Genomic DNA, 23787 nt, shown 5'->3' with positions numbered 1-23787 from the left:
GGGCTCTCCGTGTGGCACCTCCCGAGGCCGGGCCTGGCTGCCAAGGTAAGCTGCATCCCCAGAAGGTCCTTGAGCACTCACAGGGGAGAGCAAAGTGGCTGGGTAGAAGACCCGTTGCCTCGGAAGGCAGAGGTGGACAGGCCTTGGCCTGGAGAGTCCTCGCTGCGTGCCACGGTCGGTGTGGAGCTGTCTCCACAGCAGCCTGTTCTCTAGGGGCAGCACCTTGCCCTGGGCTTATACAGCTTCTAAGTGCAGAGCTGGGATTCGGACCCCAGCTGGGTCTTCTGGGCCATAGGGGAGGCTTCCTGGAGGAGGTGTGCCTCTTGGGAGTGAATGGTAACAGGTTTTGTGGGGCTACCAGGCACCGGGCTGGCAGGAGGCACAGAGGGCTCCCCTGGGGTCTTCAGATCCAGCTGGAGTGTGGAGCAGGCCCACTGCCCAGCTTTCCAGGCTGTTCTTGGCTCCTCTGTCAGCTGCTCAGGCTCCTTTCCGGAGACAAAACAGGAATAATAGACATCATTAAATATACATGGGGCCCCAGGCGGTCGGCGTGGTGGGCTGGGCCTCCCTTCCCCGCAACACTGAGCTGCTCTGCTAGGCTGGCCATGCTCCTGGGGCCAGCCACAGGACCCCCGTTAGGCGGCATGCAGGCAGGGAGCAGGCCACAGGACTCAGGTAAGAAGACCCCGGCCCAGGGCCCTTGGGGTCTGCCCCAAGTACCTCCCCACAGGTTGCCGCGAGGGGAAGAAGGGAGGGGGCAGTGGGAGAGCTGGGCCTTGCCCCTAACTCACTGTGAGGTGCTTCCCTGGGCCTCAGTTTCTTCATCCATAAAGCGGGCATGATGCCCATACAGCCCCCCTCTTAGTAACGGTGGTATGCCAAGACAGGTGAGTACTCAGTGGCTGACTTCAGCCCTTCTCCCGACTGCCACAAGGCCTGGCCATGAGGTCCCAAGTAAGCATTTCTGCCTGGGTGATGGTCACTGCCACTTCTTGCCTTACAGTTAGGGAAGGGGCCTGCCTGTGTTCGCAGAGCATCAGATCCAGGCCCATTCTGTCTGCCAAGCTGGCTGCGAAAGGGTGGGAGATGAGGCCAGAGGTCTGGGCGTCCCCAGGCTACGGGCTCAGGGCAGGCATTGTCAGAGTCTCCAGCCACTGGGCCACCGTGTTCCTCACCATGGACGGACTATTTCCTGGGCCAGGTCTGTGTGTTCCTAGATCAGGGCAACCGGTATCTCTGTGTTGAATTTTTGGCTTTCCGGGGTCGGTGGCTGTCATGGGCCTGCGTGAGAGTCAAAGGAACCGCATGCTGTGCACCCCCAGGTCGGTGTGAACTGGCAGCTTGCAGTGCCCGATGCTAGAGGAGGTACCCCTAGGGCTCGAGAAGGTCCCCACCCCACCAGGGTGAGCTCCAAGGTTTGGGCCCCCCTGTTGCCACCTCTCACCCTCCCTGGGCCTTCTGTGCTAGGAGGCTCTGGCCAGGCTGATAGAAGTCCCTTCCTGCTCAGACAACCTGATTGTCTTTGTGAAGGTCAACAATACCCAAGCCCTCTCTCAGGCCCATCCGCAGACTACAGGGCTGCTTTCCCAGAGGGCCCAGCCTGCAGCTTTACAAGACTCAGGTGCAAAGGAGCCCAGGGCGAGAATGTTCACCCCTGCCTGTGTGTCTGCCTCCCTGTCCCTCAGCTTCGCCGAGATTCCACGCTGCCTCTGTCCCCAACCCCCTTTGGCAAGAATCCTTCTCAGCCGCCCTCCAGATGCCCTCTGGCTTGGCCCCGGAAACAGTGCTGGGAAGCTCGAACCACCTGTGGGGGAGGGTCTCCGACTGCTTCGGGCACCCCCTCAGCAGCTCTTCTAACCGCCCCCTGCTCCCCTCGGGTCCCAGCTAGGAAACTCACCCCCAAACGCTTGTGTTCATCTGCACGCACTTCTCCATGATGGAGAGGCCGAGTCCGGGCCACCTTCTCAGGGCTTTCACACTGCGTGGATAATTCAACCTCCCTCTGTTCTCTCTCTCTCTCTCTCTCTCTCTCTCTCCCTCTGTCTTCCTGAATCTGTCCCATTGACCTGCCAACGAGTCTATTTGTTTGCTCCTGCGGCCGTAACCAAAGTGTCACAGACCGGAGGTCCTAAGCAACAGAAATTTATTTTCTCACAGTTTCTGGAGGCAGGAAGCTTGAGATCAAAATGTCAGCGGGGATGGTTTCTCCTGAGGCCTCTCTCCCCGGCTCACAGGCCCACAGCTCCTCCACGGAAACAATTACGAGCCCCTGGACGTGTCGTTCCCCGTGGCCACCTCTTTTTCCTGGCATAGCTGCTCCGAGCACCCCTCCCCCGCGTCAGTCTCCTCACCCACCAGCCCTCCCCAACATGCTGCCCGAGCAGCCCTGCCCCGGCCCGATGCTGCACATTGCTGAGCAGTGACCATCCTTTTTTTTTTTAAGTCTATTTATTCTGAGAGAGAGAGAGAGAGAGAGAGAGAGAACCAGTGGGGAAGGGGGGGCAGAGATGATGGACAGAGGATCCGAAGCAGGCTCCTCACTGACAGCAAAGAGCCAGATGTGGGGCTCAAACTCACGAACCATGAGATCATGACCTGAGTCAAGGTCGGACACTTAATTGACTGAGCCACCCAGGCGCCCAACGGCGACCATTCTAACCACGTTACCAGGCCCAGCAAGGTTGGCACAGTCAGTGCCTCACCTCTACCCCACACGGTCGTTAAGGGCTGGCGTGGGAAGCCCCCGACTTCTTGCTCTGTCCTCCTTCACAGGCTCATCCCACCCCCTGCCTCTGTTTCATCTGCCCTGCGGGCCTAAATTTCCCCGACTTCCCTCTGTCACCCCAACCCTCCGTGTCCTAGACCAACCCCGTCGTATTCCCGCCTCTCCCTGCTCATCTTAGCCAATGAGTCCCCTGTTCACGCAGCTGCACCAAGCCAACCCAAGGGTCCCCCAGGCTCCACCTTCACCCCAGCCCCCGCGCAGCCCCCCACTGGCTGTGTTGAGTGCGCTCCATCACAGCTGTCCCCGATCGAGCCGCTGTCCTCGCTCTCCCGGCCTCCACTGTGCGTCCCCTCCTCGTCCTTCGCCACACGGTGGCCCAAGAGCTTTTCCCACACCACTTTCCAAGAAGCAGTGAGAGGCAGTGGTTGAGGGCATGGACACTCTGGAGCCGGACTCCCCGAGCTCGAATCGGGTTTCAAGCTGTGCGGCCTCGGGCAACTTACTAGACCTCTCTGGGCCTGTTTCCCCACCTGTAACGTGGAAAGAATAACAGTACCTACTTCCCGAGGTTGTAGTGAGGGTTGAATGAACGCTGTGTGGCCCAGTAGTTCTCACTTCCTCGCTGGGGATTCCCTGCTGAGTGATGTAACCTAATAGAGCACCCTTCATCTATAAGACGGGAATAGTTCCTACCTTACACGTCGCGTGAATTCAGTGATAATAGCAAAGCATTCGGGACCAAGCCTGGCACAGAGTAAAACTTGTCAGTGTTGGGTTATTTTTACTCTCAAAATGCATATCTGGTCATAGCATCCTGGCAGCCTGAAATCGTGCCAAGGCTCCCCACTACCTTAGGGATGGAGACCAAGGTCCCACTCCAGCCTCCATATCTCAAGGGGCAGGTCCCTCTTGCCATCCTGGCTGCTTCTCGCTTTACATGCTCTGCATCACTTTGCCCCTCTCACCACTTGGCCTTTGCACATGCTGTTCCATCTGCCTGGAACACTGCTCCCTCTTTCATTTGATTAGCTCTTTCTCATCCTTCAGATCTTGGCTCAGGGTCACCTACTCAGGGACACCTTCCTGGTCTTCCAATGCACTGGGCTGTGGCCTGGCCTTCAGAGCTCTTCTCATGGCTGCAGTTTCCCCTTGGTATGGCTTTTTGCTTCAAGTCTGTGTCCCCGTGACACTGGGAGCTCCACCAGCACAGAGACCATGCCTGGTGCCACTCAACCCTGTGACCCCCCTCCCCCCCACCCCGGGCACCCAACACAGTGGCTGGCACACACAATCAATGTCAAGGAATGAATGGACGAATGAGAAACGTGATCCCCGATAGCCCTTCTGTGCCTGCTGCAGAGGCTGGGGACACCGAGAAGGAGGTGGGACCCAGGCCCACCAGACAAAGCGTAGCCCTGGTCGACTGGGGACACTATCCCTATAGCCTGGGGCAAGCCTGGGCCCCAGAGACCAGAAAGGGTCACGGGAGCAGGCCCTGCTGCTGGCCCTCACCCAGACCACCTTCCCAGAGCGGACGGGAGGAGCCGGCTGTAATAACGATTCCAGCAGTAATAAAATAATAATAATAAAATAATAACGACGATGATAAAATACGAATACTCATAATATTACTAATAATAACGGCCGTTTATTCCAGGCTAGTCACTCTGCCAAGCTCTCGCGCTCATTTAATGCCGCGTCAGCCCTGGGAGTGGGAGGTACTATTAGCACGAGGAGACGCGGGGGCAGAGGCTACATGACTTGCCGTGGCCTCCGTTTCCTCAAACGGCACATACGGTCAGAGAATGGGGTTGGATTTTGTGGTTCCAGGCCCTGACGTTCTTCCAAGAGCTCCTCGAAAGGGGTGTTTCCACTCACTGTTTCCAATTCCTTTTTTCCACTTCCACGTTTTCTTTTTTTTTATTATCATTATTATTTTTTAAATGTTTATTTATTTTGAGAGAGGGAGAGAGCGTGCAAGCACGAGAGCAGGGGACGGGGAGAGAGAAGGAGAGGGAGAATCCCAAGCCGGCCCCCCACTCTCAGCGCAGAGCCCGACGCCGGACTTGGGTCTCACGAACTGCGAGATCATGACCTGAGCCAAAATGAAGAGTTGGACGCTTGATTGACGGAGCCACCCAGGCGCTCCTACTTTTTTTTCTTTTTAAATGTTCCTCTTTGGTGTGTTCATCGGGATCCGAGATACACTTACACGCTTCAGAAATCCAACCGATAACGGGAAAGTTGACAGCAAGATAGCCACTTTCATGAACTTTGTGAATATATTTCCTAGTATCTCTACATGTAAGTCAAAGCCAAATTAACGTACATTCTTCCCCCCAACACGTGCACCTATGACAGAAAGAAAGGCCTAGGTGTGTCTTATCCACCCCGCGCTGTTGGGCAGTCCATCATGGAACGCGTCTCCGTGCAATGCGTAGCTTGGTGTGCACGCCATTCCCCTGTGCACAACGGGCTCCGCAGGTTGGATTCCCCGCAACGGACTCCTTTCCCTCCCTCTTCCTTTTTCTTTTTTTTTTTTTTAATTTTTTTTTTAACGTTTATTTATTTTTGAGACAGAGAGACACAGAGCATGAACGGGGGAGGGGCAGAGACAGAGGGAGACACAGAATCGGAAACAGGCTCCAGGCTCTGAGCCATCAGCCCAGAGCCCGACGCGGGGCTTGAATTCACGGACCGCGAGATCGTGACCTGAGCCGAAGTGGGACGCTTAACCGACTGAGCCACCCGGGCGCCCCTCCCTCTTCCTTTTTCAGCAACAGCTTTATTGACGTGTAATTCACACACCTTAGGATTTACCAACTAAATCGCGCGTGATGCAGTGGCGTTTGACGCGTTCACAGGCACGGACACCCCTGTGACCACCACATTCCCTTCTAGCTAGAACCTTCTCCCGTCGGGCTGTAACTACCCTCACCCCCACTGCTCCACTGGGGCCACCCTTATGGCTCCGCGTAGCCACATCCAGCGCGTCTTCAACTTACCTGACCCGTGTGCCCATTTGCCGCAGCGCCCTGCTCCCCTCCACGGCCGCTCACTGCCTCCTTGTCCCCAGACGGTGCAGCCCCCGGGGTTCATCCCTTCTCCTCCATCTGCACTCATTCCCTGGTGCCATCCTCCAGAGCTGTGGCTTCAACACCGGCTGGATACCACTGGCTCCCGAACTGATGTCATCAGCCCTGACCTCTGCAGAGTGCCACCCCCCCCCCCCCCCCAACTCCCTGGCAAGGCCAACATGTGCAACGCTGACGTCTGGCCGTTTGTCCTCTACCTGCTCCGCCCACGCTCTCCCTCCTCTCAGCCACTGGCCTCTCCATCCTTCCCTTTGTTCAGTAAGGAAACCTCAGAGGTACTCATGACTTCTCTGTAAATCCTGTGGGCTGTACCAGCAGAATACGCCAGCATCCCACCACCGCCCTCCACCTCCGCTGCCTCCAGCCCGGGGCCAGGCCCCCCGGCGTCGGTCACCCGGACCACCACGCGGCAGCTTCTATGCCAGTCTCCTGCTCTCGCCCTCACCTCCTGCAGCTCTTGGCCCCAGCGTTACTTCCTGGTGTCACCTTCCCCAACCCCTACTCAACGCTGCACAAACGCCCCTTCCCTGCTTTATTTTAACCCACAGCACTTACCCACCAACTGACCGATTGCATCTCTCATTTTCCTTGTTTGTTGACAATCCCCCCCAGCCCTGTAATGTCAACGCCACAAGGGCAGGGTTTTCCTTGGTTTCCTTCTCAGCTGTATCCCCTGTGCTCGGACAGTGCCTGGCCCACAGCAGGCTTTCAACAAATACTAATGAATGGATGAATGAATGAACCAACAAATGTGTGCTGCCTCCAGCACCCCCGGAGGGGCAGGGGCCGGGCTGACAGAGGAATCCAGGCGGGAGCCCTGAACAGGGACATGGCCTCCAAATGGTATGTCAGAGATAAGCACCGTGGAGGCCTTGGTGCCTGATGGATGGAGGCCTGGCTGGGTCTCTGGTTTACTCAGTGGTTTAAGCAGGGCCTTCAGCCCCGGAGCTCTGGGAAAGCCCAGGCTCTGGAGTCGGCTCAGTTAAGCCCCTGCCTCCACCTTATGCGAATTGAAGATCTGTTTTCAGTCCTTCAGAGCATGCCCCGATCCTTGATCCTTGGGCAGAGGGAGGAGGAGGAAAAGAGGGATAGTGCTGAGGCCTCAGGTTCCAGAGCTGCTGCCCCTGAGGCCCCCCACCGCCCCCCACCTTCCACACACACCCTTTGTCTAACATGCCACAACCCCTACCACTTAAAGTGCAGATTCTCAAAAGTGGACTGGTCACTGGCCAGAGAGTGGGCGCATGGCCTTGGGTCAGATGTCCACCCTGGAGCAATCAGCTGCACCCACAGAAGGCAGGAGCCACACGATCACTACCTTCTCCGCAAGGGCAGAAACTGGGAGGAGAGGCCAGGGCTGGGTAGGCATCCCAGACGTGAGCCATGCATGTGGCCTCTCCAGCCACGTATGCTACCCAGGAGCTCCATCAAGTCTTGCTTCCTCATAAAGGAGACAGGGCATGGCTTATCACCCCCATCCTACAGATGAAGAAACTGAGGCCCAGAGAGGGTAAAAGGCTTTCTTGAGGGCACACGGCCAGCTGCTGGCAGAGCTGGAAGTCAGAGCCGGGACTGGCCCATCCTCTGTTTTTGCTACCCCAGCCCCCTGGCGTGTGGTTTCACAGGGCCCTGCGGGAGTCCCACCAAGATGCCCCCCACCTTGTCCTGCTTTCTGAGCTGGCAGCCCAGTTGTCCCCAATGCATTATTCATGCTCCTGAGAGCTGGCCAGCTCTGGTTACACTGACCGCAGCGCCGGACATGTGCTCTGCCCGCTCCCCTCCTCCCTTGCCCAGGACCTGGTGGGTCCAAGTTTCCCCTCCAAGGTAACTTAGTGGGCTTTGAACATCCCACTGCGGCTCAGGGCATGTGGCTCAACTCTGGTCCAGTACAGATATGCTAGGTGATTTAGGGGAAGTGGCTTCCCTGTTCTGGGACTCGGAGTCTCCCTCTGTGAAGCAGCCGTGACCCCAGCATTTACCTGGGAGCTACCTGAGGCAGCTAAGGCACAGGGAGAGCTTGACTTGTCAAAACAGTCCCCCTCCTGGCGATTTTAACGCCAAATGGTCGCCCCCAGCACAGGTCTGGGCCAGGCTTCCCCTGCTCCCTGGTAAACAACACCCGTGCACTTTCCACCACCACTTGGGTGAAACCCAAGGCGGCTCTGGAGGAGATGAATTATGGATCCGCCCTCCCGTAGTCTGGTCCCAGCCAGAAGAAGCTTGGCTGTCCCTCCCCAGGCCACCCAGACCAGTCTCAGCTGCTCCCAGCCCGAAGAGGCCGAGTGTCCAGCTGCGGGCAGTGAACGCGGTGTGTCCCCTTGTCTCCAAGTCCCAGAGCTGGTGACACGGGCCGCGGCCCGGTGGGGAGCAGGCAGCCACCATGGCGAAGGAGGAAGAGGATGAGAAGAAAGCTAAGAAAGGGAAAAAGGGGAAGAAGGCGCCGGAGCCGGAGAAGCCCAAACGGAGCCTGAAGGGGACGTCGCGGCTGTTCATGGGCTTCCGCGATCGCACGCCCAAGATCTCCAAGAAGGGCCAGTTCCGGAGCGCGTCGGCTTTCTTTTGGGGCCTGCACACCGGCCCGCAGAAGACCAAACGCAAGAAGAAGGCGCGCACCGTGCTCAAGTCCACGTCGAAGCTCATGACGCAGATGCGCATGGGCAAGAAGAAGCGGGCAATGAAGGGCAAGAAGCCGTCCTTCATGGTCATCCGCTTCCCGGGCCGGCGCGGCTACGGCCGCCTGCGGCCGCGTGCCCGGTCACTCAGCAAGGCATCCACGGCCATCAACTGGCTCACCAAGAAGTTCCTCATCAAGAAGGCCGAGGAGTCCGGCAGCGAGCAGGCCACGCTGGACGCCTGGCTCAACCGCTCGGGCTCCCGCGTCGGTTCCCGCAAGCTGCCCTTCCCGTCGGGCGCCGAGATCCTGCGGCACGGAGGCCGCCTCCGGAGGTTCCCCCGCAGCCGCAGCATCTACGAGTCGGGCGAGCCCGTGGGCTTCCTGCCCTTCGAGGACGAGGTCCCCTTCCGGCCCTCGGGCTCCCGCAAGTCGCTGTACGGGCTCGAGGGCTTCCAGGACCTGGGCGAGTATTATGACTACCACCGCGAGGGCGATGACTACTACGACCGGCAGTCGCTCTACCAGTACGAGGAGGAGCAGGAGCCCCACATGGGCTACGGCCCCTACGGCCCCTACGGCCCGGCCTGGCCACCCTACGGAGACCACGCCCACGGGTACCCGGCCGAGAACCCCTACGACTACTACCACCCGGATTATTATGGCGGCCCCTACTACCCCACGTACCCCTACGGCTACGGCTACGACGATTACGAGCCCCCATACGCGCCCCCATCGGGGTACGCGTCTCCCTACAGCTACTACGATGGGTACCAGGGCGAGGCGTACCCGCACGGCTACTACCTGGATCCCTACGCACCTTACGAGGCGCCATACCCGCCCTACGACCGCCCGTACGACCTCCCGTACGACGTGCCCTATTTTGATCCATACGGGGGGCCCTATGGCGCCCCCTATGGCATCCCGTACGCCGAAGGCATCTATGGCGGCGGAGACCAGGCCATCTATCCGCCCGAAGTGCCCTATCTTTACCCAGAGGAGCCGGCCTTCGCGTACCCGTGGGTGCCGCCGCCCATCCTGTCGCCCCACAACCCGTACGCCCACCCCATGGATGACATCGCGGAGCTGGAGGAGCCGGAGGAGGCGGGCGCCGAGCGGCAGACCACCTCCTTCCGCCTGCCCAGCGCCGCCTTCTTCGAGCAGCAAGGCATGGACAAGCCCGCCAGGTCCAAGCTATCCCTCATCCGCAGGTTCCGCCTCTTCCCGCGGCCCCAGGTGAAGCTGTTTGGGAAGGAGAAGCTGGACGTGTCCTTGCCCCCCTCCCTGGACATCCCTCTGCCCTTGGGGGATGCGGACGAAGACGAGGAGGAGGAGGAGGAGATGCCCCCTGTGCCTCCGGTGCCCTACGCCCACCCCTTTTGGGGCTTCCTCACGCCGCGCCAGCGCAACCTCCAGCGCGCCCTGTCCGCCTTCGGCGCCCACCGGGGCCTGGGCTTCGGCACCGACTTTGGCCGCCCCCCACCTCGCCCGGCCACCTCACTGGCGCGGTTCCTCAAAAAGACGCTGTCCGAAAAGAAGCCCACCCCGAGGCTCAGGAGTAGCCAGAAGGCGCGGCTGGGAGGCCCGGCAGTCCGGGAGGCGGCCTACAAGCGCTTCGGCTACAAGCTGGCCGGCATGGACTCCGAGCGCCCCGGCACGCCCATCGTGCTGAGGAGGGCCGAGGCGCGGACGCGCAACAACAACAACTCCCACCGACCGCCCTCGCCCGCGCCCCGGCCGCCCTCCCACTGGAGCGCGCTCCTCTCCCCGCCCGCGGTCCGACGGCACCCCAGCCCGGGCCCAGGGCCCCCGCCCGCCGCGCCCTTCGCCCCCGCCCTCTCGGGCCTGCCCCGGCCCGCGTCGCCCTACGGCTCCCTCCGCCGGCACCCGCCGCCCTGGGCTGCCCCGGCCCACGTGCCCCTCGCGCCCCCCGCCAGCTGGTGGGCCTTCGTGGAGCCACCTCCCGTGAGCCCGGAGGTGCCCCCGGACCCGCTGGCCTTCCCCGGCTCCCGGCCCTCCTTCAGAGGCTCCCGCCGGCGAAGGGCGGCCTTCGGCCTCCCCTGGCCCCCGCTGCCCTCGCCCCAGCCCTCGCTGAGGAGCCTGCCCGGCTTAGGGTACCGCTCACCCGTGGGGCCCCCGTCCCCTCAGCCATCGCTCCGCCCTCGGCCCTTCCAGCCTCCCTTCTCGCCCCCGCCCCGCCGGCCCCGCTCGCTGCGGGAGCCCCCGTCCCCCCACCGCCGCTCTGGGCGCCTGGGCCCACCCTGCTCGCCCGTGCTGGGCTCCGCGCGGCCGCCCTCCCCGCCCCCTCTGTTGGGCCACAGCTCGCGGTGTCGCTCCCTCAACCTGCCTTCTCACCTCCCGAACACGTGGCGGAGACTCAGCGAGCCGCCCACCAGGGCGGTGAAGCCCCGGGTGCGCCAGCCCTTTCAGCGGCCTCCCAACGCAGGGTCCTGGCCGGTGGCTGCAGCCGCCCCTGAGCGCCGGGAGAGCCAGCGTGAGCCTGAGGACTCAGAGACACCCTGGACGGTGCCCCCATTGGTCCCCAGCTGGGACGTGGACCTGCCTCCCGCCCAGCGCCCACCGTCGCCCTGGCCGGGAGGTGCAGGCAGCCGCCGGGGCTTTTCCAGGCCACCTCCTGTGCCGGAAAACCCCTTCCTCCAGCACGTGGGCCCTGTGCCACCTCCTGCTTCCCAGTCTGAGGACCCAACCTCCGCCGACCTGACCAGTGTCTTCCTGGGTAGGCACCACGACCCAGGGCCTGGACAATTGGTAAAATCAGCCAGCCCGATTCCTGAGAAGCCAGAAGAAGAGACCACTCCAGAGGGCCCTCAGTCACCAGCAGAGCCTGAGCCCTCCACCCCCACCCCTCCCAAGGATTCCGCGCCAGAGCGGAAGACGCTAAGGCTCAGCCTCTCCTACCCGCTGGCCACATGTGATGAGATGAGAGCCACGTGGCCGCCATGGCGCCGCTGGGGGACAGTGCCCAGAGCCCCAGCCCCCTTGGCACCCACTGGGGCCCCAGGGCCCCTGCCCAGGGTGGGCGAGCGGCGCCAGGCAGGCCCTGGGCGTTTTGCAGTGGTCATGCCACAGGTGCAAAAACTCAGCGCTTTCCAGCGAGTTGGTCCTGCCCCTCTGCAGCCCCCTGTCCAGACAAGCCAGGACCCGGAGCCCGGCCCCAAGCCAAGAGCCTGGAATTTGCTCTGGTCCTGTTTCTGGCTGCCGGCAGAAGCCCCTCGACCCTGGCCACGAGTGCTGGCCCGCCCCCAGTCCTGCCGCCTGGGCCCTGGAGCCAATTGCCTGCGCCATGGGGGCCCCTGGGAAGAAGTTGGCCCCAAAAGCTGGTGGAACAAGGTACGAGGGCAGAGGGCAGAGGGAGGGCTTTGGGGCTTCTGTGCTGGGAAACAGGGACGGCCTCGGGATCTTGGTCAGCTGCCGCCTGCTTGGGCCTCAGTCTTCCCATCTATAACCTGAGGAGAACAGCCTTGGGCTCCCAGAGCCTCTGGAAGATTGAACAAGAGGATGCCCAGCACAGGCAGGCACAGTACAGAGACTCCCGAAATTCTTCCCAGTCACTTCAGAGAAGGGATCTTGTCCCAGCCTGTGCTCTGGGCAGCCCTGTCCTGGGCCAGGCTGAATGGTGCGTCTGTCCCCAGCAGCCCCCCAGAGATTTTGGCTGAGTACACAACTTTAGGACTTGCCTGTCCACCCTGTCCCATCCCCACATCCACGTCCATGCTGTTCCTCCTGTCTCCTGCTGACCCTCCCCCAGACTGGAGTCTTTTTTCTCTTCTGCATTCCTGCTTAAGGGCAGTCCCCTGGGCTGCAGGACTCTGCACTGCCCAAGGGTGAGGGGCTTAGGACCCAAACTTCTGGGTCCTCAGTGCATGGTGAGGAAAATGAGGACCGGAAGATCACACGGGGGACCAGGGGCTGAGCCAGGAGTCTGTCTGGGCCCTCTGTAGGGTGCAGGACAGGTGGCTTAAGTGAAGGGTGCCGAGCTCGTGCGTGGCTACCCTGCTCAGGGAGGAACGCGAGCCTGATGCTGGGTGGCCCTCTGAGGAGGGGGGTGGTCACCGGAGACTCCCCCGGGACGCCTGGGGTGGGCGGGGCACGCAGGGGGTGGCGGGCGTTTCTCAGCCTCTGCAGACGGTGCCCCGTGGAGCGGGCAGCTTGCCGGCCCGGCGATGGCGACCGGGGCGGCCTGGCTGCTAGGGGGGCCCTGGCCCCGGCGGCGGGTGCCCCGTGCTGTGTGGGCGGCAGCATTGTGGGAGCGGGGCGCGGGGCGCCCGGGGGTGAGGGGCAAGGATGCCTGGGCCCTCCTCACCCTGGAATACGTGAGTGGCTGAATTATTCAGGGTTTGTGGCCACTGGTGCACATGGCCAGACGGGTGGGCGGGAGGCCAGGGCCTAAGGGTGATACTTGCCGTGCCCTACTTAGCAGCCTGCTGACAGGCAGGCGGCATGCAGGGCTCTGTCCAGGTGTCCCCTTTCCTTGCCTGCTCAGAGAAGGGTGCGGGCTGGAGCTGAGAGGCTGGAGAGGCAGGAAGCACACGTGTGCTTGCAGACATGCGGGTCACATGCAGGCCTTTGTGCCCGGGACACGTTCTGAGACGTACCATGGCCCGACAAGGAAAGCGTGTGTGTGTAATGTGTGTGTGCCAGGGCCCGCGCGTATGTGGCATCCTGGGTGTCACGAATGTGCACATCAGTGGGCAGGATGGAGATCCCGCAGGCCACGGGTGGCATCAGGACTTTTGTCTTGAGACCCCCAGGTGTGGTTGAGACAGCCCCGGCTCTCTGTGCACACGAGAGTGTGTCAAATGGGCATTGAGAGCGTGTATTACAAGCGTGTGTGCCTCCGGCCAGGCCTCCCAGGCCTGCGTGCATGCCCTCAGGCATTCTGCAAGACCACGGGTGTGCGTGGGGGCTGCATGAGCTGTTGCATACGGGGCTGCGTGTAGGGGTCTCTGTGCTCGCCCCGGGCTGGATGCAGGGGTACGGTACTGAGCGGGGCGGTTCAGTGTCAGCCCTCCCAGAGGCCCCATGCACCAGGACCCGGACGTGCATCAGGTCGCTGCAGAAGCAAGGATTTGGGGTCCACCCAGGGAAAGAGCGGCTGGGAGAGCCTGAGGTTGGGAGGCCTTCTAGGCAGTCAGAGAGAACACTGTGTGTGCGCGTGTGCTTCCCCCCCGGGGTCAGGATACTCGGGAGCCCCTGGGAGCACCTGCCACAGGGAACGCACGGGCAGGAGGCCGGCATGTGTCCCCCGAGTAAGGGCTGCACGCAGGCTCCGTGGGCCACAGTATTCCACGGCAGGGAGGCCTCAGGACCTGGCCGGGCCCTGGCCTCGGGGTTCTCTTCTCCACAACAAGAGCAGGTGCCAGGCGTGTCCAAGATAGGGGGCCACCCACGGGCGCTCTCCAGCCAGGCCGACCACAGACTCTCTCTCCCAGATGCACTCCATCCGCAACCTGCCTACCACACGGTTCCGTGACCAGTGCCGGGAGGATGGTGTGGAGGACATGACACAGCTGGAGTGAGTGGGGTGGGGCCGGCAAGGGGTCACCACGGGGCTGCACGCTCCTGGCCCGAGCACCTCCTCCTACGAGGGGTGCCCGTCACCTCCTAGAGCATCTCCAGAGCCTCTGTTTCCTCATCTGCAAAGTGGGAGTTGTGAAGTGTCCCGGAGCCGGTGTGTGCGTGTCTAAGCTCTGAGTTGGACGGGCCTGAGTTCAAACCCCAGCCTCACCACCTACTGGCTGGGAGACCTTGGATGCATTACTTTGCCTCTCTGTGCCTCGGTTTCTCATCTGCAAGATGGGGGTGGGTGGCTGTTTTTGTGAGGGTGCTGCCACGTTGGAGGTGCCCAAAACGTGAGGGCTATGCTGGTCAAGATCATTATCCAGTCACGGTGACTCAGCTCTCACGTTTGCTTCCCCAGAGAATCCCCCAACCCCACGAGGTGGTATATATCCATTGGACGGATGAAGAAATTGAGGCACAGAGAAGTTAAGGAACTTGCTCAAGGCCTCACGATTGGTTGGTGACTTGAACTCAGGGCTTTCTGACCAAGGCCCTGCACTGAGGGGGGAGGTGGGCCCTGATGTCCCCTCTTCGTGCCCTTTCAGAGACCTCCAGGAGACCACCGTGCTGTCCAACCTCAAGACCAGATTTGAACGGAACCTCATCTATGTAAGTCCTGGGACTGGGTCTGCCCTGGGCTCAGATCAAGAGGTAGCTGTCTCTCGGGGCCACAGTGGGAAGCACAGATTTCTTCTGCTGAGCCACAGAAGCCAAATTTGTGGCTTCTGGTTTGAACTCTGGGGTTTCTACCATTTGAGTATGACATGCTAGAGCCTGGGGTTCTCAAATCCAAAACCCTAAAATACAGAGTCTTAGACTGGTGGATGCCAGGGAGGGAGACCTGGAGACAGGAAACCCAGAAATGAGTGGCTGTTCACTGGGGACCTGATGGATAAAGCTTCCAGAGTCCTAGAATCTATAGACCTGGATCCCAGGAAGGGGTTGGCCAGAGAGGTGGAAGGAAATCTCTGGCCCCAGAACAGTGGAATGGAGGGCCAGAGGCCCAGAACCACAGTGAAGGAGGGAAGGCCACCCACAAGGGCTCTGGCCACCTCAGAATGCGCTGGACTTCTGACTCCCTCCCAACTCCAGGCAGTGGAGGTTTGACCTCACTGCGAGGCAGAAGCTTCTGGGGCCTGGCCCTGACTATGAATAAATGAAGGATGCAGCAGCTGACACAGCCACCTTTGCACAGTTGTGGCAGGGCGGTTTTGCTCGCTTAGCCTTCTCCCAGCCTCAGCCTGGTACGGTGCCTGAAATTCCACTACCAGAGTACGTGACCCATCGAACTATGAGAGGGCCCGAGGTGCGAACACGGAGGCCAGGCAGCCACGCATCTGGCCCCGTGAGAACGGGGCTCCGGGCTCCTGGGAGCAGGGAGAAGGGCCATGAGGAGGCAGAGAAACTGAGACCACCGTGTGCCCAGCAGACCTACATCGGCAGCATCCTGGTGTCGGTGAACCCGTACCGAATGTTTGGAATCTATGGGCAGGAGCAGGTGCAGCAGTACAGTGGGCGGGCCCTAGGAGAAAACCCCCCGTGAGTATCTCTGGGGATGGGGAGGGGGCTGTCCCGGGGTCCCCTGGGTCCCTGCCTGCCCCTGAGCCAAGGGTGGGGCCAGCTGGTGGCGGGTCGTCCGCCTGCTCGGCCGAGTGGTCTCTCCCCAAATTTCTGTGGCTCTGACCAGAATGGGGGGCAGGGAGCATTTCCCCAGGGTGAAGGGTGGAGCAGAACGGGCTGCCGAGGTGGACAGAGATGTTCTCCTACCCGAGGGTTTTGCGAGGCAGGGTCCTGTCCCAGTGATACCTGTGGCCTGTCTCTCTAGGCACCTCTTTGCAATCGCAAATCTTGCTTTTGCCAAAATGCTTGATGCCAAACAGAACCAGTGCATAATTATCAGGTGAGCGGCGGGTCAGGCCGGGGACCTCTGTGTACAGGGTGGGCGGGGGGTATGTATGGGAGGAGTCTCAGATGATGGGTCTGTATCAGGCCAGACCTGCTATGGGACCTGGGAAAGATCACGTGACATCTCTGGGCCAGCCAGCCCACGTCCTCTGGTGTCCTAGGAGGTCGAAGAAGGGTAGGGGTAGGGGGAGCCCAGAACAGGCAGTGAACTGGTTGAGTCTCCTTCTGGTCCTTTTCCCGGTCAGTGGAGAGAGTGGTTCTGGAAAAACCGAGGCCACAAAGTTGATTCTACGCTACCTGGCCGCCATGAACCAGAAACGAGGCATCATGCAGCAGGTGAGTTGCATGGTCTGTCTGACTCCCCAGGACTCCCAAGCTCAGTGCTCCCCGAGAGACAAGGCTCCTTGGCCCCATTGGGAGGATGGCGAGGCTGAGGCCACGGTTGCCCTGGGGGGGCTCCTAGGACTCTGGCTCTTTCAGCCACACCCCTGCCCGCCCTGGCCATGCCTGCAGGGAGCTCCCTCCTGCCTGTGCTCCAGGGCAGCTCTGGTTCCAGCCGTGCTAGGCCTGGCCAGAGAGGAAGCCCCATGGGCAAGGGGAGTCACTCCATTTCTGCTGCCTGGCCTCACCTTCTTGGTGGTGAAAGAGAAAGGACAGGCCTAGTCAAGGGGGTGGGGTGCAGTAGACGCTGGGGTGCTGAGGACACGGGACCGGGGTAAGCACAGGATTGGAACATTGTGGAGAGTGCTAGGTCCTCCAAACCTGAGAGTGTTAGACCCTCATAAAGCTTTCCCGAGGGCATACTGTGTGTCCCTCACAGTCCGGGCTAGGTGATGGCAACGGCAATGCAGACAAGTGTTCCCGCCCTCATGGGAATTTCGTTATAGTAGAAATGGAAGAAAAAAGATACACAAGTAAATCGTGTTTCTGTGAAAGGGTGGGAATTTGTGGAGGGAAAAAAAAGCAGGGAGGGAGATGGGGAGTTTGGGGGGGGTTGTAATTTGAAGCATGGTGGTCAGGGTAGGCTCCACTGAGAAGGGGTGAGAGTGGGCCCTAAAGACATCTGGGGGAAGAGCAGACAGGGAGCGGGAAGGGCAAGTGCAAAGGCCCTGGGGTGCGAGGAGGTCTGGTGTGCTCAGGGGATGGCAGCGTGGCATCATGGAGTCCAGGCAAGGGAGGACCGTGGCTTGGGCCAGGGAAGTGGTGATGGAGATGGTGAGCACAGCTAGACCCGGGTGCAGTTTAAAGGTCAGCCAGAGACTTGCTGAAGGCCAGATTGGCGTGTGACAGAGTGGGTCGGTCCGGGGGCAACCCCAGGCATTTGGATTGAGCCATAGGCAACGTGGAGGTGCCATCAGCTACATGGGTGGGGCTGTGGAGAAAAGACACAGGTACTCTGAGGGGTCTGCTGGGCATCCAGAGATGTTGGGAAGTTGGCAGATGTACCATGAGCCTAGAGCTCAGGGACGATGAGACTGGAGGCGAAGCCCCACCAACTGAGACTCCAGAACCTGACTCTCAGACTCCCTGCCCCAGACTATGAAGATTTGCAAGTGGCCGCAGCGTCCCAGCCAATGGCAATCTTGGCAGGGGATCCAGGGGCATCAGGTGGGGGCCACGTGGCCCTCAGTGGGAATTGGGTCAGCCCAGGCTTCGGAGTCAAGAGGGATTACTTCCCCCGGTCCCCTCTGATGCCTGCCTTGGCCTGCCAGCCCCTCCTATCCCAGCCTGGGCCTCCGGGGCCCTCCCTTTGCTTCAGCCAGGGTTTTCAAAATCTAAGTTCAGACTTCTGGAAGGACTGGCTGGGTAGCAGGGAAATGTGTGCGTTGAGCCCCTCCTGTTTGCTCGGGGCTTTCATTATGTTGTGGCGCGAGAGCATCACGGCAGCCCTGGGAGGCAGGTATGTTTGTGTCCATTTATGGATGGAGAGACTGGGGCATGGGAAGGGAGATGACTTACCCTCTGTCCCCAGGTGAGAGGGTGGAGGAACTGGGATTTGAAGCCCAAGGCAGAGAGCTGTCTTAGCAGGGGTCAGGGAGGACAGTCGCGGTCGTGGGACGTGCCAGGCATTCTGCAGATATAAGGATGGGCCCGCCAGCTGGGATGGTCACTGCCTCATTTCCCAGCCGCCGCTCTGCCCTGCTCGTGTAATCCGACAGTCCTTGCCCAGGGTCAGTTTCAGGCACTCTCTTAAACAATCCAGGGTTTTATTATTTATTTATTTATTTATTTATTTATTTTTAATTTTTTTTTTTAACGTTTTATTTATTTTTGAGACAGAGAGAGACAGAGCATGAACGGGGGAGGGGCAGAGAGAGAGGGAAACACAGAATCGGAAGCAGGCTCCAGGCTCTGAGCGGTCAGCACAGAGCCCGACGCGGGACTCGAACTCACGGACCGCGAGATCATGACCTGAGCCGAAGTCGGCCGCTCAGCCGACAGCCACCCAGGCGCCCCAATGTTTATTTATTTTTGAGAGAGAGAGAGAGAGACAAAGCATAAGCAGGGGAGGGGCAGAGAGAGAGGGAGACACAGAATCCGAAACAGGCTCCAGGCTCTGAGCCGTCAGCACAGAGCCCGACGCGGGACTCGAACTCACGGACCGCGAGATCATGACCTGAGCCGAAGTCGGCCGCTCAGCCGACAGCCACCCAGGCGCCCCAATGTTTATTTATTTTTGAGAGAGACAGAGAGAGACAGAGCATGAACGGGGGAGGGGCAGAGAGAGAGGGAGACACAGAATTGAAAGCAGGCTCCAGGCTCTGAGCGGTCAGCACAGAGCCCGACGCGGGGCTCGAACTCACGGACCGCGAGATCGTGACCTGAGCCGAAGTCGGCCGCTCAGCCGACAGCCACCCAGGCGCCCCGACAATCCAGGGTTTTAAACAACGTCTTTTGCTTTGGCTGCACCTTACCCATCTATGGGCGTCATCGTCAACCTCTCTGTCATCCGTCAGCAAGGTAGTGCCACGGGGTACCACCCAAACCTTCCAACGTGCTGGGGAAAGTCTCAGGGTTCCTTTTTGTTGGACTAGTTTTCGCCATGTGTCCTCACTGGACCTGGTTGTTGTGTCTTGATTGGCCGAGGCCCCGGCCACGGGCTCTGCGTCTGGGCCGGGAACGTGAGCAGCATTCCGCGGGGTGGAGGGTGGCTGGATGCCTTCCAGCCCAGACCGCAGGCTGTCACCCCACCTGCGGGTTGAGCCAGGGGCCCCCACAGGGCCAGATGTTCACCCGTCCAGCACACCAGTCCTCTCCCCAGCCCCAGGATGGGCGCTAGGAACGGAGAAACGGCTGACCCGCGCTCAGGCCCAGGCGGATCTCAACTTACTGAACCACCCTGGGCCAGTTCCCCCTCTTGTCTGGGCCTCATTCTGCTCCTTCACATGGCAGACGTGGTATTTCCTGGACTAAACGGGACCAGGAGAGTGAACAGATGGAGGGGGCTGGCACCTTCCCCAAAGTAACATTTCTGCAGACACTGGGCCTTCCCTGCCTCTTCCCTGAGAACTGATCGTGAGGAAATGACTCAGCCAGAAAATGCCGTGTACCCGACACACACATGCTTGTCACGGTGTTGTGATCTCACTCGTATAGACTCTGGAGTCCCCGGGAACGTTACCTCGCCTTCCCAAGTCCGTTTCCTGATCCGTAAAACGGGTGACATCCTGAGAGTGTTGACACCCGTGTAATTAGGGCAAAGAGTCTGGCACATGGTAGGTGCTTCATAAATGGGAACGGTGACTGGCTACGCCTTGGGCAGTCTGCTGTCGTGAAATGCTAGTCCTCTTGAGATCTGTGGAGCAGGTATCTTATGAGGGCCTCCCACGCCCCTGCTCCCGTGTAGATGCTGGGGTCCCAGAGGTTGCAAACAGACAAACATTCCTGCTGTGGGGGCTGACATTCTAGTGAGGGAGACGTGATACAAAGAAGTGAGGGGAGGGGCGCCTGGGTGGCTCAGTCGGTTGAGCGTCTGACTTCGGCTCGTGTCATGATCTCACGGTTCGTGGGTTCAAGCCCCGCGTCGGGCTCTGTGCTGACAGCTCGGAGCCTGGAGCCTGGAGCCTGCTCCGGATTCTGTGTCCCCCTCTCTCTCTGCCCCTCCCCTGCTCTCACACCCTATTTCTGTTTCTCAAAAATAAATAAGCATTAAAAAACATTAAGAAGAAAAAAAAGAAGTGAGGGGATTTGCCAGTGGTGCAGAGGGAGCGAACTCTGGTCCAGAGGCCGGCTGGGGCCTGGATATCGAGGGGCCAGTCAGAAGGGCTGAGGTGCTCTGCAGAGGCCAGCCGGGGGCTGGACTGTGCAGGGCGTGCGGTCAAGGCAAAGGCTTGGCTTTGAGCCTGAGGTGGTCATGGGGATGGGGATGGGGTAAAGAGGACATCCCCAGAGCCTTTTGGCACGTGGGCCCAGCAGACTCCCACACCCTGGGGCCACGCTGCAGGCCCCAGGCCGGGACAGCTGGGGTCTCTGAGATTCGTGGGTTTGCCCACCCCGGAGGCCCAGAGGGGTCGGTGGTCCCTCCATGGTCTAAGGCCCCTGGTGACCTGGTGGGAGAGGGGGTCAGTCCTACAGGTGACCTGCTTCTGTTCTTGTGCCTCTCTCCTCCTCCTCCATCCTGGGGACTCCTGAAGATAAAGGTACTTGGAGTGTGCACATGTGCCTGTGTGTGTGTGCGTGGTACACACGCTCGTGTGCGAAGGCAGGATGCGCAGGAAGAGGCATCCAAAGGCCCGTCCTGGCTGGGGGCTGTGGTGGGAGGGGCGGGGCTGGGAGAGGGTAGCTGCGGCCTGAGTGTGGGGGTTGGCAGCATGAGGCAGGCATTGGGGGACACTGGGGGGACCCAAGGGTTCTATAGGGAGCCCACCTGCGGTTGCCCCTCACACAGGGGGTCCTTGGGGAGGTCTGTGTCTGGGAAAACCTAGGGGTGGCCCTAGCTATGCTCCCTACTCTAGGCCCCCAGAACAATTCCCACATCTTCTGGGGTCCAGATCCTGGAGGCAACACCCCTCTTGGAGTCCTTCGGTAACGCCAAAACTGTCAGGAATGACAACTCCAGCCGCTTCGGGAAGTTTGTGGAGGTCTTTCTGGAAGGGTGAGTGGGACGGTGGAGGGACCCCCAAAGGCCTCGCAGGGCACTCCGCGTCCTGGTGCAGCCCCTGAGAGCCCACACCAGCGACTCCACCCACCCAGCTACCCTGCACGAGCTGACTGTGCTCCCCCACTCCAGGGGCGTGATTTCTGGTGCCATAACCTCCCAGTACCTGCTCGAGAAATCCAGGATTGTGTTTCAGGTGGGCCAGGCCCTTCCAGACCCTTGTGTGTTGGGACGGGCTGGGGGTATGCAGATACTCAGAGCCTGGCACGTGGCAGGGCTGGGTAAATGTTGAATTAATGAACAAAGACGTGTCCGTGTGAGCATGTGATCTGCTCCCCTCTCTCCCCCCCTACAGCCACATTGACTCTTTTCTTGTCCCTGAAGCACACCAGCCATGATCCTGCCTCAGGACCTTTGTACCTACCATTTCTTCTATCTGAGCACTCTTAACCCCCCCAGACACCTACATGACCAAACCCCTCACCTCCTCCAAGCCTTCCCTGAAATGTCATCTGCTCAGGGAAGCCACCCCATTTAGAATGAAGTCCCTCTCCACCCCCTGGAATCCCCCCACCTCCTCCCCTGCTTTATTTCTCTCCAGAGCTCTTGTCTCTATCTGACAGGTTTTAACCAGTGATTTGTTGAGTGTCTGTCTCCCCAGCTATCAGGTGGGCTCCGTGAGGTCGAGGCTTCTGTCTCCCTTGTTCCCCCACTGGGTCTCAGGGGCCTACAGCAGGGCCTGGAATACAGTTGTCCCTCAGCCACCCTGGCTGAGTAAACCATCAGGAGGTCCCGTGTGTGCACATCTGGGCTGTGGACGCAGCATAGGCAGGTGTGTGTGCCCAGCGAGCACAAGCGAAGAAAGGCTGTCTTTCTCCTGTTTCTCCAAACGGAATTAAATCTTGACCAGAGCCCCCTCCCTACCACCATACCAGTCCCCCACCCAGTGCCAGGCTGGGAGCTTACTCCTCACAGAGGTGCCCGGTCTCAACTGTGGGCCCTGGCATCGTGTGTGTGTCTGGGGGTCACCTAGGTGGTGGCTCCCTTTTCTGCACCCACCTATCCGCCCTATAGGCCAAAAATGAAAGGAACTATCACATCTTCTACGAGCTGCTGGCCGGGCTGCCCGCCCAGCTCCGACAGGCCTTCAGTCTGCAGGAGGCCGAGACCTACTACTACCTGAACCAGGTGAGTACCCGCAGGTGTCCAAGGGCCCCCCGGCCTGGCACCCCTGCCCCATCACCCAGGGGGGCTGAGAGAACCAACTCATGGTGTCCTAATAGCCAGCCAGCGTAGGTGATGGGGTTTGGGGGCATGAGTTTGGATTGAAAGTGTCTCATCACGGCAAGGGTGACAGGCATCTTTAGCGTCCACGGTGGGGGTAAGAGAGGCCTACCTGACTCTTCATTTCTCTATAGCTTAGAACAGCACTAAGCAGCTTGGAGCCACTGCACTTCCCTTTTCGGGCCTCAGCTTCCTCATCTGTAAAGTGGGGACAGCATAATGCCACTCGTTAGGGATGCGGTGAGGAGGAGATGAGGAGAACTACACCAAGGGCTTTGCACAGGGCCTGGCGGGCAGCACCTGCTCAGAGCCTCCTGGCCCGTGGGAATGGGAGTGCCCGCCTTGGGCCACACTGCCAGTGAGCCAGGGCAGGGACCTTGAGAGCCCCCAGCCCCCAGGGCCCTCAGGGACCCTGGGCAGGGGCCGGGGGCTCTCAAGGTCGCCCGGCCCCCTGCCCTCGCCCAGGGTGGGAACTGTGAGATCTCAGGGAAGAGTGACTCGGACGACTTCCGCCGGCTCCTGGCCGCCATGGAGGTGCTGGGCTTCAGTGGCGAGGACCAGGACAGCATCTTCCGCATCCTGGCGTCCATCCTGCACCTGGGCAACGTCTACTTTGAGAAGTACGAGGTGAGAGAGCCCACAGCTTGCCGTGGGGCCCTGGCACCCTCGGGACACAGATCATCTTCTCAGAGGCTTGCGGGCCATGCGTATTTGCCTTTCAGGTTCCACCACGCACATACCATTTGTTCCCTCTCCCGCCCCTACCGTCAGTGGGTTTCTCATCTTCTCATGGATGTATCAGAGCTCTTTGTATATGTGAAGGAAATCGGCCCTTTGCCTCAGATATGAATTATGAAGATATTTCCTGGATCACCATTTATATTTTGTTTATAAAAATTTTTTTAATCTCAAAAATTTTCTATTTTTGAGACACACACACACACACACACACACACACACACACACAGGGTGCAAGTTGGGGAGGGGCAGAGAGAGAGGGAGACGCAGAATCCGAAGCAGGCTCCAGGCTCCGAGCTGTCAGCACAGAACCCAATGCGGGGCTCGAACTCATGAACCGTGAGATCATGACCTGAGCTGAAGTTGGACGCTCAACGGACCGAGCCACCCAGGCGCCCCAATATTTTGATTTGTATCCAGCTTTTTTTGATGTTTTACTTGGTGGTTGGTTTGGTTTGGGTTTTGCCATGTAGATTTTTAGAATTATTCTCAGGCATTTGGTTTATCAATCTTGTATAAATTTTAGATTTTTTTCTTATCACTTTTAGAGAGACTCATCTCTTTAAAATTACAACAGATTTCTCCCATAATTTTTTCAAACCCTTTTATGGTGTGTGTGTGTGTGTGTGTGTGCGTGCGTCTGTGTGTGTGTGTGTGTGTGTGTGTGTGTGTGTGTGTGTGTTAATATTTAATCTTTGGCTTATCAGGAATTTATCCCAGTAAAGTTTGAGGTAGGAATTCAATTCCT

General features: G+C 59.8%; 1 protein-coding gene across 1 annotated transcript in view; it reads left to right on the top strand.

The window, feature by feature from the left end:
- The first annotated feature begins 8200 nt into the window (after window positions 1–8200).
- Window positions 8201–23787, top strand: part of MYO15A (myosin XVA) — a 51025-nt gene continuing 35438 nt past the window's right edge. The window contains exons 1-11 of the mRNA XM_060647113.3: window positions 8201–11782; window positions 13885–13967; window positions 14560–14623; window positions 15444–15553; window positions 15840–15914; window positions 16165–16255; window positions 20554–20559; window positions 20911–21014; window positions 21150–21213; window positions 22092–22205; window positions 22767–22928. Coding sequence (XP_060503096.3) covers window positions 8201–11782; window positions 13885–13967; window positions 14560–14623; window positions 15444–15553; window positions 15840–15914; window positions 16165–16255; window positions 20554–20559; window positions 20911–21014; window positions 21150–21213; window positions 22092–22205; window positions 22767–22928 — 4455 coding nt within the window. The remainder of the gene's footprint in view (window positions 11783–13884; window positions 13968–14559; window positions 14624–15443; window positions 15554–15839; window positions 15915–16164; window positions 16256–20553; window positions 20560–20910; window positions 21015–21149; window positions 21214–22091; window positions 22206–22766; window positions 22929–23787) is intronic.

Source organism: Panthera onca, chromosome E1 (genome assembly GCF_046562875.1).
Source record: "Panthera onca isolate mPanOnc1 chromosome E1, mPanOnc1 haplotype 2, whole genome shotgun sequence".
NCBI classification, from domain to species: domain Eukaryota; kingdom Metazoa; phylum Chordata; class Mammalia; order Carnivora; family Felidae; genus Panthera; species Panthera onca.
The sequence above is the reverse complement of the archived record's forward strand: the minus strand, read 5'-3'. Positions and strand labels throughout refer to the sequence as shown.